Raw genomic sequence first — 14908 nt, forward strand, 5'->3', positions numbered from 1 at the left:
ACAATTGCTAATACTTTTCGATTGAAATAGGCTGCCGAGTTCTAAAAAAAAGATCCTAAAAATACTCTATTCAGGAAGGAGGGAAATCTTACGGATTTCCCTCCCCCCTGAATGGAAACACTCAAGCGGTTCTTTGGTTTCCAGACAGGATTTGAACCTAGGCTTTTCCGACCAAAAAGCATCATTGATAGCGAATGAGTCAGCTGAGATATTACTATAAGTATTAGTTATACAAGTTTGGTATTTAATCCCTTGGAATATTCGTTTTGAGAAAGTATAACGACAGCTTTTCCACCTAACTTCAGAAGCGAATCATTTAAATCACCCGCTCTTAAAAAGGAAGATTTTGTAGTTAATTTTCCCCGAAAAAAAGTTATGAAAATTGAGAACATCACTGCCTCAGGAAACTACGAGCATCACTGCCTCAGGAAACTACGAGCTTGGTTACAGCTAGGAAACTCGTAACTTGGTTACAATTACTTTTACAAAAGCAAATTTGGCCTTGATTATATTAAATTTTTAGGGGCGCCAAGAAATTGTCTGTCCTGGTATCCGTGTATTGTTAGTGAAAAAAAAAAAAAAATACAAGTTTAGCATTTTGTGAAAAGGCCTTCAAAAATGCTGGCTTTTGTGATGGAATAGCATCTGTTTTTTTTTTTTTTTTTTTAATGCGATTCTTGCTAGTGAAAGGTTAAAACTCTGTAAATAGAGTCAGTACTGTGGTTAGGGTAAAGATCAGATAAGGAAACGCTACTAAAAATTAATTTTAAAGTGTCTAGAAAGCAAGGTAGTGGTCTCGCGGGTCAATGACATTTTCTACCTAAAGACATTCAAATCCATAGTGAGACTCGAACCCACTGGCTGCAGAAAAACTATTCACTCGACCAACCAGGTTGGCAACTAAAGTTAATTTATTGGATCAAATATTTCCAAATTATATTCACTCGTCAGTAATTATTTATAGTGATGCCAACACAATTAGAATGATTGTGTCATATGTAGGTTCGATACACGAATGTATTTTTTTTTTACAAATTTTACTGTCGGGAAAATTTTCTACTGCATTCATGGGTTCTAGTTCCATTGCAGGTTAAAGGGATAACACACGAACTGATACAATTTTTCGTTCGTTTCCGACCATGATTTCACTCAGTGTACAGAGCTACAGTCACAATCATCCGTTTATTGTAGCGTGCCAAAGAAAGGTTCATAACCTTCATTGGGCACACCCTTATATAATATATATACAAGTCAGTCATACTGACTAGTTTTTTTTTTTTTTTTTTTTTTTTTTTTTTTATACGAGTCACGATCTATTATTTATAGAGTGAATAAGCAGAACAGATCGGACAACAGCAGTTAAAATTATTGTAGCTTGAACATCAAAACTTACCGGATTAAAAATACATCGCATATTAAAGGAAGAAGTAGCTTAATAGGATACTACTAGAAATACGAAATGCAGGAAGTATTCTCTTACAATACCATGAGAAGTTCCTAACACTAGGTAGAACCCAAAATGATTATTCTTTCATTTCCAGCATATTACAAATAAAAAAATATTTGCTATAATAGAATGAACAAAACGTTTCACAAGAGGATTTTGGCATTCTAAATAAAGAGAAAGGCGAGGTGAGAAGTAAAATACAGTAAATAGCGCTACAAAATTTGGACAGTTCATTCCTTAACTTATAATTCAGGTAACCATATAGAGGGGGGGGGGGAAACGACTTATTTAAAAATGGATACTTCGTTGACATTTTAAATGAGACCATAAATTCCGCTCTGAATTTCGAGCAATATCAACAATAGCAGCAAACCCTAATTATTAAAAATGTCAATAAAGTAACCGCTTTTAAGTAACAGATGACCTCTGACCACATTTGGCTCATTTAACATACGAATCGAGATTGAATTACAAGGCTACCTTTAATAGAAACGGAAATGACTTTGAATTCGGTGAAAGCATTCGATGCCAAAGTGCATTAACTATACATTTTAAGAAAGAATGTATGCAAGGTCATGTACTGCATTCCACTTATTAAGCTAGCAGTGCTTTAGTCAAATGTTTTGACTGTCATTTCCTTCAGTTCCCATTAACTGCTTACTTGATCTTGAAGCAGAACGGGTTGAGATTAAAAAAACAAAACAAAAAACTTTCACCCTTGGGTCATGGGGAATTAAATGTAGCGCAATTATCGCAAGGACCTTTCCTATAGTCGGTCATAGACATTACATCTGCCCTTGGCCTGAAAAGCACTAACAACAAACATAGTCTAGTTCCATCACATGACGAAAAAGTGGGAAGGAAATCTTATGGTGCAGTAAGGGTGAAGCAGTACAAACTATTTTTCCTCGCATTTACTTCTAAGTAAGATAACCATGTTATTACGTGCATCAATGTCTATCTTCAAAGTGTTCACATTCTTAAGATATTCACTGCCCAGCAATTGGTCAATATTTAAAACTTCCTTTTTGCAGACGACAAGGATATTTTAACGAAGACAATTTTCAGCGAATATTCATGTTTCACTATGAAATCCAAACAGTAATATTTTGGAATATAGTTTAGGGACTGAAGGAAGGTCATAAGATTCATTATTCGATCTTAAAGATTTGAAGGAAAAAAAGAAGACAGAACACAAACCGAATGAAATATTCAATATCCTAAACAAATAATGAATAATAAAAAAAGGAAAGACTATATAATCTCCAAGGTTGCGAGATTAAGAAGACAACAGATCAAAAAGTATTCTGATTGTTATAGGATTCCGGAAATAACTGTGGTACCATTGCAGAAGTACATCATTCCCCTTTACAGTAGTAGGCGTATCGGCTTGTTATGGCAAATTATTTTCAAATCCATTTGGGGAGAATCAAGGCTGTAGTAATTTGAGAAAAGAAACAGATGTAGAACTTTTTTTTCCATACCTGGACAATGCAGCTAAGCTTCGTTGTAGTTGGTAGATTGAGTGGTGAAGATGGAGAGTTAGAGTAGGTGCCCTCCCTCGATGAGTCTTTGGACTCCCTGAAGGAGTTACATAATAAGTTGGTCAATCTTGGGAAAGAAAAAAAACGCACCTATTCAACAAAAAAAAAAAAAAAGGAAGAGGCATTAAATTCGGTAATTTGATGGAATTTTTCAAGTTGGAAGTTGTCGGTTTTGCAAATAACTATGGAATATTCATAGTTATGATATATACTGAATCGAAGTGAATTGAGGGAACGGCTGAATTTAGATTTCACTCACCCTACATGATAAATTTTTGACAATTTCACGGATACTTTGGCAAACAGTTTTAAGCATAGTGAAAAAAGATTTCTTACGAAAGTTGTGTTGCGATTTATAGTGTCAAACATTGTAAGTTACAATATTTAAGTATTGTGTAATTTTTGCTCAAGTCAAAAGATAGTCTATGAAGCTTGTTTTCCGACCATATCTTTACATTTGAATTTGCAAGCCGCGTTAAAATTTGAGGCCTGGGTTTTGCAAGAGGAGAAAACTATCTGCCGAGATCTTTATTATATATATGTATATGAAATATACACGCACATATTCATACATATATAACTGCCACCTCTCGAACAGTCTTCCTAGAAAGTAGTCTGTAAAATAAAACAGAAGGGATGGAATTTTCTAGGTTTTAAAAATAATTCTTGTTTTCAAAATTATACCCGCCCGTTCCCCACTAAAAAACTGAACAATGGACATAACATAAGGTCCAAACCTGCTGCAGAACTTCTCGCTCGATGGCACATAATGACGAGTCAATTATAAGTGGTGCGCTATATTGCTAAGCACTAATTTAAAAAGGTTAGAAATTATACCGTGGAGGGTAATTCATATGATTTTAGTAATGCTAAATTCAAAAAAATCGTCTGGTCAGAATTAATCTGTTATATAAAATATATACATTCAAAAAATGACCAATAAGCACACTAACAAAAATCCATGGCATATACCCGAAAGTAGGAAGCATATTAACGAAAAGAAAAATCGTGAAAGTTTGTTAAATTCTTAATATCACTTCGGGATTGTAAGAAAGCTATCACACGACACCAGATAGTTTGATAACTAAACTGATTGTGAAATCAGTTCAGACTACCCAACAGAATGTAGTAACCATTTTATCTATGCGGTATATATAGAACTGATAGGATCATGTCGCTTCTATTTGAATAGCTTATTTATATTTATTTCTTGAGAAACTATGAATGCTTGAGTAACTTGAGTGCTTATTTTAATTGGTAATATTAGAAACGGTGGCGTATGCAGAGAGTTCGCTTTCGAACTATAATGATACAATAAATTTACACGTCTATATAATAAAGATTTAATAAAAATAAAAATCTCATCAAATTCCTGCCATGTACCCTCAAGGGGTGTACAGGATATGATAGTACTACATGAAAAATTTACATCATTACTATCTACAATTTTTCTCCAAATCAGTCTCTTACCTTTCAAGACTCCAACATTATCAGATCTTATATTTCTATCATCTAAGGCACTTTGTACCGTATTAATCCACCTATATCTTGGCCTACCTCTGGGTCGTTTTCCTGCCAACTTGGCAGAGAACACTTGTTTTGCTAATCTTCCATCCCATTCTGTTTAAGTGACCATACCACCTGAGATTAGCTCTGCTAACGCATTCCTGGATGCTGACAATGTCAAGTTCTTTCGAATATTCTCGTTTTTAATATGATATTGCCATTGATGCCATCTGTTCAAGCCTCTGATCTCTCTCAGGACTCTCATATCTGTGGTCTCTAGTCTTTGGTCAAGTGTTTTACTTCTGACCCAGCTCTCAGATCCATAAGTTAAAACTGGTTTGAACACTGTCTTATATACAGCTAATTTAGTGTTCCGACTAAATTCTCTTATTCCATATGAATTTATTCAATTGACTTCCTATCATTCCAGCTTTGTTGATTCTGTTGTCTATTTCCATATTTAGTTTACCATCACTAAAAATCGTGCCTAAGTAGCTGAAATGTTTTACTTGTTCCACAGGTTCTCCATTCACAACACACTTCACATTTTCAATGATTCTGCCTATTTTCATTGTCTTTTTAATGCTGACTTTCATACCATATCTATTATAACAGTTATTCAATTTAGTCAGAGAATCTTGCAGGCTTGTAGCGGATTTATTTAGAAGTATAACATCATCCGCATAAAGCAAAGAGCTGACATTAACATCTCCAATTTTGATATCATGTTTAATACCACTTTCCTTCATAATGTGATCCATATAGATTATGAATAACAGAGGGGATAATGTACATCCTTGTCTCACACCAGTTTTAACATTAAACCATCTTCCTGTACTTCCTTCAATTCTAACTGCTGACTTACAACTCAAATAAAGACTAAATATTGCTTGATATAATGCCCCATTGACACCACATAACTGTAGCGTATTGAATAGCTTGTCATATGCCTTTTCCAAATCGACAAAACTTAAATACAGATCTTTGTTATATTCCCATGATTTCTCCACTATTTGTCGTAAAGTGAAGATCTGATCCTGACAGCCTCTATTTGACCTGAATCCAGCTTGTTCTTCACCAAGCTTTTCTTCCACAATTCTTCTCAACCGCTACTTAAGTATACTTGCATAGATCTTGCCAGGAACACTCAGTAGGGAAATACCTCTGTAATTCTCACATTCAGTTTTATTTCCCTTTTTATATATGGGTACTATGAGAGCTCTACTCCAATCGTCTCTCTGTCCAGGCATTCTGAACTATGCAATGCAGCCACTAAGACTTTTATACCACCATATTTCAGCATTTCTGGTCGAATATCATCTACTCCTCCTGCCTTTCCACATTTCAAGCCTTTGATGGCTTTTTCTACTTCAAGTATGGATATGTATTCCTGACTGCATGCCTAGTCAGTGCTTTTATATATCACTGTGCTGTCATCACTGCTTGTTTCATTTAGCAAATTTTCAAAGTAATTACTCCATACTTCAAGGATATCTTTTTCTCCTGTTTTCATGTAACCTTTATCATCTTTAACTCCTTTTACAGCACTCCTTCCTCCATTCCTAAGCTTCTTCATCAACCTCAAGAATATTTTGCTACCTTCTTGATATTTATTTTCTATGTTCTTGCCAAAATCCTCCCATAGCTAGTTTTACACACTGTTTAGCTTTCTTACATTTGTCTCTGTATTCTCTAAGAGCCCAAGCTGACTTATTTGCTAGGAACTTTTGATATGCTTTCTTCTTTTCCTTCACTGCCTCTTTAACTTCCTGTGTCCACCATGGAGTTCTAATTTTTCTATCCTTGCAGACAACTTCACCACATGCCTCTCTAGCTGAATCAATCAGGGTTTTCTTCAAGGCTTGCCACTGAATCTCCAAGGTTTGGTTCCTGTTCTCAAACTCTTTCATTTTTCCTTCATAAAAATAAAAATCTTTTTATCGTTATCTATTTTGGTAATTAACGGTACAGTGGTATGCCACTTTAGTTTTCCCTCAAAATCAGTTACGAAATTTCTATTAAGTGTCTAATAATCTCAGTTTGACTAATTACGCATATCCGTAGATTATGTGGCCTCGTAATTTACAAATTCATTTTATGCATACGAGAGCTTCAAATATACTTGGATATTAACATTTACCAAACCGTATGATCAGTCATCCGACTATGCAAATAAATTACTTATAATCAGGGCGATGCACACAAGCTTTCGTTATCAACTTCCAGTCACATGATTTGTTTCGTGTAGAATGTAATATATACTCATTAACCAGCATTACAATAAAATGAGATGACAAATAGAGATCGTAGCAATTAATGATAAAAATCTGAAATAATTAAATTTGTGAATATGGAAATATTAGCATCGAAACAATTTAAGTTTCGGAAAGGTTAATTATTCCCAGAGAAGAAATGTTATCGCCATTAGTTATCTGCAGTGCAACGTTTATCTATATCGCACCTCAGTAGACGACAGTACTGGAAATGCAGCAAAACATTTCATTTAATAAAAACGACACTAACATTTTTTTTATCCCTTCAATTGGAGTTCGGATGCTGCTCGTAGCAAGGAAAGAAGTGGCTGAAAGTTAACAGTGAAACGAAAGACTGGGAAGGCAATTAGCTTCTATTTTCAGTAAGCGAAGAATAAAACAGTGACAGGTATTCATGCATTGAATTAACTGTTAATCCAACATGGCCATTTGGAACATCAGCCAGACGCTATTATTCCTCCAGCTCCCCTTTGAAGTAATCAAGTTTAGTTTTGCATTTTACTTTTGGGCTAAACTGAATCGAGATTTTTGTAATGCGCACTGATTTCCGGAATGTGCACGTGTTATCCGTCTACCGGGAAAGTCAGTTCCGTTTCCTTTGTGTACTTTCCTGCTATATAGGGTATGCAGAGTAGAGCTGAACAGGGGGGAAGCGTAAAGGGAGACTGAAGTAATTAACAATTACTTGTTTTATGGCACGTAATTCAATTACATTAATGTGGGGTTTTGACTGTGGAAAATACTCATTACATGAGACGAAGTTCGAACCTAATCAGCTTTCTCTCAGCATTTAAATTAACTGGAATGCGGTTATTTCAGAAAAAAAGCAAGTACTGAAATAGGGAAAAAAGGAACTATGAGCTACGGCGTTTGTAGAACGTTCAATACATTCCTTAATCATTTATTTTAAATCAATCATGATAATTACCATGATTTTTCCCGGAAATTGGAGACATCAGTCAGGGATTTAGTTGCTCTAAATTTGTCGATCCTGTAAAAGAGCGGTGGTCAAAGTACGGCACGTGTGCCACTTGTGCGCCAGGATATTCCTTCATGGTACTGCTGGCATGAGCAGACTACCTCTGATTTGTTTCTCTCTATATTTTCTGTTTTCGTAGGTATCAACGCAAAGATGTAATTCTCTCTCCCCGCACACAAACTAATTTCCCTCACCCTCCATCCTTTGGACCTGTAAATGCATAGTATTTTTAGAAGATATTTAAATCCCATGATTTCAAGATTTAATTGCATTTAAACATAGATTTAAATGCATTGTTTCTGAAATACCCAAGGCTTTCATACCAATGTGTGCTAAAAATAACTCCTACTTAAACGTAGGAAAGCATCGTCTTTACTATCCAGGGGTTAGAAATACAAAAATACATGATATTTCCTCCATGTCGTAGAGAAAGAACCCTCTACTCTATCATTCAGCCCCAGGAAACAGACTTCCTAAAGCATTGGACGCGATCGATACACGAAAGCGAACAACAGGACATAGTTCGTCCCTTCTCGTGTCACGAAACACTGCGATTCACCCCCCCTCATCAGAATGGGGTGCGACGCTTCTTAGCTCAGCCTAGAACGTCTTTCCTTCTCAGAAAGAAGCTAAGGAAACGGAAAATGGTATGCATGAGCAACCCAATCAGTCTGGCCGTTGCTCCGATCATGACGTACATTTCACCGTAACACGAATAAAGAAAGAAACCAGTGGGAGTTTGTTTGAAGTCGTATATCAAGCGCAATGGGTGGGGGGGGGGGGGGGAGAATCCATCATGAACTGTTACAAAGAGAGTTTTCCGGTATGCTGAGAAAATAAGCATATTTTTCCAGCAACATTATGAAGGTGATCCACTCAGTTCAGATGTTCAATTTATAGATTGTAATTTCCAGTTCATTTATGTATCACAAGTCAAAATTATCTGATTTTGTTAGTCCAATGCATTATTTTAATTGCGTACGGGTCACTTACGCAATCATTAATTCTGCTTTTAAGATTTTTTGAAGTTAATGGCAGACGAACTGTGTTAAAATAATCTTTCGGCAGGATGGGTTATTTTGATAGAATTTTTTCCAGTATTAATTTACGAAATATTTGTAAAACAGAAGGAAAGGTGTCTACTCACGTAATTTTCATTTGTAAAGTGATCCGGATGTGGCTGAGCTAAAGCATCGTAACGGTGACAGGGAGGTTCCAACCTTTGACCCCCCCCCCTAAAATGGCTGAGCTGTTTCAAGAAAGAAATCATTAAGTTACACTAAAATGTAATACACTTTTTTAAAACATGGATTTTTTTTTATTGTCAGAATCTAGGATATTCCAGGAACATTGTATCATATTAAATGTTCTCGAAAGTTAATCAAACTTCGTTCTTTAATTCCAATATACCCTAAATTCAACGGAATACATTCCAATTACAAATTTGTTTGTCTCACAAGTTAGAAAGAAACAAGTAAAATTTTAAGTTAAAAAAGACGTAAATAGCTCAGCTGAGCAATGCCTTTCATCGGAAAGATGCATCACGATCACCGTCTTGGGGATGTTACAGGTCAGTGAGCACAAGCTATCATTTGGTGACATTAACCTACATTTGCCGGTGCAGAACGTGAAGACAATGTGCCTCCTCTCTTGCGTAAGATTTTAATTTCTTCGTATTTGAAGTTCGAAAAAAATGCCTTGCTTCTAAATATCAAGAAAAAGAAAAATGCCTCGAAGGCGTTATTGGATAATTTCACACTTGACTGGTTTTGGTTAATTTTGTTTCGCACATGAGATGAAACAGAAAAACTAAAAATATGAAGTTAACCAATATTAATACGTTACTGGCGTCACGTATCAGTTTTGATATGCGGTTTATGTTTGTATTCGGAAGTTAGATTTTTAGTTTTGACAGATAAAATATGAAAATAAAGCTTTAATTTTTATTTATAAAAAAAATTAATTTTTTTAACGCACAAGCGTATTCCTATACGTTTGTGCGTTTCGTTAATTACTTTTAATTAAATGACTATTAAGAGGATAGATTGCTACTGGAGCTTCTAGAAGTCTTCATAGTTTTAAAGAAAGAGAGCCCTTCAACCAATTTGAAGGTCACAGAAGTTATGACCTTCAGCTAAATGATTTAACTAATCAAAGTAAAATAGTGTAATTTAAAAATCCATTTCGATAGGATAAGATTTAGGATAGTCTTTAATATCTATTTAATTTAAGACCTAGAATAATCTTTAAGGAATTATGAATCTTCAACTAATTTGCATATTTTGATATTCAATCTTTCAAGTGCTCTTGAAGTAGAGAAACTAACAAGAAAAGTTTATATGAAAGAGAGGGGGAGGGAAATGCATACGCCATCGACCAGTTCGTTGGTCTTTACCAGCGACGTGGAACTGTCTTGGATTCTTCTCTAATAATATAGATGTCCCCCAATCAATTTTCGAATTGTTTCGTAAGGCGTTAGCGGATTTACTTTATCATTCTGTAAAGTCACAGTAACCATTAAGAGATCTCAGTTTTTAAAGGATCTCTTTAATCTTGGTTTAAGTGTACTCTATCCTAGAAAAGAGCGGAATAAATCCAGATTATGAAATATGGGAATACAAACATACCCAAGTTCAGAACTATAGCACCGCATTCAGACAATGGTTGGTCAGTGTTAGATACAACTTATTGGCGAATTTCATTCTTTTACTCCACCGAAATAGCAAGCTCTCAACGGAAATTAACTCCACACAAAGTGCAGAAGCTTTTCAATGAATGACTGCCATACGTAGACTCCATTGCGTTCCGATTATCAGATTGGAATGCAAAGAGATCACTATCGCACGAATTTGTCAAACATTATCCACAGATAAATGCTCAACATTATCCACAGATCTGCTCCACTATACTTCCCGGAGATCGCTCCTAAAACGATGCCCAAAAGATTTGTGCACTGCACCACCCATCTTGCTGAAAATAAGTTACCAGATAAACTAGAATCCTATGCAGTTGGTGGGCAACAGTTAAGTAGGATGTGGCGTTCGGTCATTTCTCTACTAGGAACAGTGGAGCAATTTATACAAAAAATTTCCCTGCACCTGAGAGACTAACCGATTCATGCTGTCATACTCTGAGGTCAGCGTATTAGCATCTGGAATTGGTTAGTCCAGCCAAGCAGCCTTCATGTATCCACTGTATTGTTTCATGTACCTGCCTACTCAAGTGAGTGTTTCTTAGCTGATAGGGCTCGACCTTCTCATAATAAACGTATAAAACGTATCATGCATTCCGATCGTCTCCTTGGCAGATCATTGTTGTATTGTACTGATTTGAGTCAATGCAACAATGTTATCCTGCACATTTACTTTTTTCGTCAGTTTTCTACATCAATTCTCGGTACGTTAGAAACTTGAACACTAATATGTGTGGAGAATAGTTTTTAACATACTTACACGACGAAATTGATATCAATTATCATTCTGTGATCAAAGTCACTTACATTCTAACATGGTCTATTAACACGAGCATGTAATACTCCTGCTTTATATAAGCTGGAATATATAAACGAAAGGTGGATGCTAAGGATCATGGAGGAATACCAAACTGACCACTTTTTTTTAGTGCGACTCAGTTACAAAAGGATTGAATCTGCAATACATTAGTAGCGTGACTGACCTGAGGAGCATTTCACTAATCTGGAGATCCTTCTAGAGACCAAACATGTAACTTTCCATGCTACTTCAGATCTCCAAAAAGCGGGAAAGTCTTAATCTAGGAGATTAAATTCAACTGCCTAAACACAAAATCGCAAACCTCCATGCTCACCACGGGATTCGAACCTAGTCTATTGGTTGGAGAGCGCGTAAGCTGAATATTCAAACCAGACCGGCTTTATATAAGCTTTCTGAAACAAACCTTAAGTGAGCATTTAGAAATAAATTAAGTACATTTGAAACAAGACTTTCAATGTCTTAAGTCACCGTTTAAAAAGAAATTAACGGCGGCTTGTTAATTAGCGTGTGGCCGATTTCTAATTACAATTAATTAGCGAACTTGAGAATCAACAATGAAAGGTTCGGTTCATTGAAAACTAAATGCATGGGGGTGGAATGGGAAAAGATAAACCACTAATGAGCGAAATATCCAGAAACTAAGTTCTTTTAAATTTATAAAGAAAAAAATGAAATGATCACAGGTATTGTCTACCTTAGCTGTATTTTTGGCAATTATCTTTGAAATTTTAAGGGGAGATTGCACACAGTGATGAAGGATAATAAATAGAATAGTAACATGGAGCTCCCTTTCAAATCTTAAATGAGAAGAATCTAAAGTGTAAAGATGCCATGTACAAAGACCGCCATGTACAATCTCGATTTCAAGTTTCAAAGATGGTATTTTCCAAAAATACAGCAAAGGTAAGCAATAAGACCTGTATGTGATAGTCAATGCGTTAAAAGATCAGCAGTCAAAAGACCCATCTTGATACAGTGCTCCATAAAAAATAAAACTTTGCTTATCTGTTGAAGAAAGATTACATAAGGAGCAGCATGAATCATAAGTTGAGATATAAAGTTATCTTTCTTGATTTCATATAGCTTGTCCTATGGGGGCAACAACAACAAAAAAAAAATTGATCAGTATGTTCTGGACGATGCAGACTGAGCAAAAGCAAACGACTTCTTTAAGCGAGTTGAGGAATAAGTGGAGTCACGTGTGCATTAAAGATGAAAGAGCTAGAGGCCACAGCCATTTTATATTAAAATTAGCTATTTCGCAGCAGACCGTCTCGTGAGAAACTCGCCAATAAAACCTATCGAAATAATCATTAGTTATTTATTTAAAAGAACACTTTGAAATGCATCACTTTCATTCTCACAAATGCACAAACATCAATTTGAGAAATGTGCACAGCAAAGAATGAACTTTAGATAAGTTACTAGGCAGGTTGCGATTTTTCACTTACCATTTATGAGTATTCATATTAGTTTCACTCGACACCTATATTTATTTATTAACTTAAATATTAATAATGCAGAGAAAGAATACTGAATTCTTGTACTCCACCCAAAGTTATTTCAACAACCCATATTAGTCTAATTATCTTAGTTCAGGAACTCAATTGGATTGTTTATAATCTTCGCCGAGTCAGTCAAGATAAGCTACCAAGTGTCTTAACTGCGTGCTCAAGTTAATTTGCTACTTTGCGGTAGCATGTAAATTAAAAATATCCGGACCTTTTTGGTAGGGAAAGTAAACTGCATGTAATTACACACGCAAGCCTTGGGGAAATCACGGCTTGGTACACTTGGTTAAAAATTTCATTGATGCGAAATCAGTGCACTGTCGGAAGAGCAGTTGAGGATTTCCTCTCAAATGCTCTTCCTGTGATAAAGCAACTGATACAGCAAATCCACGACCCCAAGAAAATAATTTAATTATCACTTCCTTGACCGGACTTGACTTACCTCACGATAAGGTTTCCTCTCATGAGATGTCTCAGTCGTAGCCACTAACCTCATTATGAAAATCACCCGTTTGTGGCAGAAATTTAGGAACGTGTCGGTCAAAATCAGCCAACGGTACGAAGGGGAAAATAAATTTGCGTTCAGTTCACTCATAAGTCTAGCTGTCATTTTTTTCAGTAGGTGGCATTCAAGATTGCTATTCCGGCAGCATTAGTGAAGAAAGGCTTCCCCGAATATTTTTAAATCGGCCAATGGAAACGCAAATTACACAGGAAAAGAGAAATTTAGATACTAAATGTATCGTTTCAAAAATAGTTTCTACAACTCCATAAATTCAGATGGGCTAAAATATTCAGTGGTTCTTAAGATTCCAACGTTGTTTACGATCCCAAATAAGGAAAAGAATTTTGTTGATTTAATTGATTAAATTATAATCGCGAATAATGAAAGCTCTCTCTCTAAAATTCAGTGCTATAAGCACTGAATTTTAAATCTGCAGGTAACTTCTGATGAAACAGAAATGAATGTAGATGCAAAGTAGGCGATCGGAAAGACAATTATGGTTTGGGCTAAGCTACCTAAACCTGGATATGCAAAATTTAAATTCCTTAGTTTTAAGTTGCAATTTATACCAGAATAAAAGAACTGGTGATATTTTAGTAATCAAGAAAGATTTTTGGACTTCCTTACCTTGCTTTACAGACACGTATCTTCCATTGAAAGCAACGAAGGCAGCTTGAGGAATAGAATCCTCCAGAGAAAACAGTTCATCTTTGGTTACAGTCTGGGAACGGGTTCGCAAGACAGCCTTACTACCAATTGGTGACACGTAATGACCCTGACCGTCTCTAAGAGCCAGGAAACCATTATGGAACTCCAGTGTGAAGAGGCAGTCATTCTGACATGTTTCGGCCAATTTCCCATCGGACTGCAGGTAACGATTATTACAGGTGTGGATAGCGTACTTGCCGTTATGGAACTCCAAGGTGAAGAGCGTGTCCTCGCCCCATGCAGTATTGGCATCTACTTGGATCTCGTCCATGTCAGCAGAAAGACGGGCGTAGCGCCTTCGGCCAATAGAACGCAAGTTGAGCTGTGGCCGAGCAGCAAGATGTAGTGTCCACATCTCGGCGGATCCTGGAGACTTTGCTGAACAGACTAGTTTATCCGTGCTTGCTCCTAGGAAATAGCCACGGATGGCATTCCGTAAAGCCCAACGACCGGTTATATCATCCACAATGGTAACGAAAAACTTGGCTCCGGGTTCCTTTTCATCCGAGTCGCATGTGACGTTGCCGAATTGATCGACAGCCAGATATTTGTCCAAATGGCTTTTTAAACAGACGGAATCTTCTTCTCCGAAAGGTTCCAGACGCCATAGCTGTTTTTTCTTCAAAGCGGTTCCATTGGCGTTTATTTTAAAACCAAAGGACTCAGCCGTTAAGTATTTGAACTGAGCATTAAGCAGTCCTACTTCCCAATGTAGTAGCTGGTCGTTGGTCCCATTCATTCCGTTAAAATGATTGGAAGACATGGTGTTCACAGATAAATACCCTAGAAGAACAAAGAAGGAAAATTAGCATTACAGTATCTGGAACCATGAAACAAATTTAAATGAAAAAAAAAAAAAAAAAAAGCAGCTCATTTGACAAACCTTAATTTAATCAAAAATCAATGTTCGACATTAACAATGT

The 14908-nt window shown here is 36.1% G+C and overlaps 1 protein-coding gene across 3 annotated transcripts in view; it reads right to left on the reverse strand.

Moving 5' to 3' along the window:
- sn (fascin domain-containing protein singed) overlaps positions 1-14908 on the reverse strand; it is a 143379-nt gene that overhangs the window by 97068 nt on the left and 31403 nt on the right. For all 3 annotated transcript variants that reach the window (XM_090411015.1, XM_090411014.1, XM_090411013.1), the window contains exon 2: positions 13905-14768. In XM_090411015.1, coding sequence (XP_090267141.1) covers positions 13905-14748 — 844 coding nt within the window. In that variant the 5' untranslated portion in view covers positions 14749-14768. The remainder of the gene's footprint in view (positions 1-13904; positions 14769-14908) is intronic.

The sequence above is a fragment of the Typopeltis vanoorti genome, chromosome 21 (assembly GCF_054136105.1).
Source record: "Typopeltis vanoorti isolate ZY-2024b chromosome 21, IOZ_Tvanoo_1.0, whole genome shotgun sequence".
Lineage (NCBI taxonomy): Eukaryota > Metazoa > Arthropoda > Arachnida > Uropygi > Thelyphonidae > Typopeltis > Typopeltis vanoorti.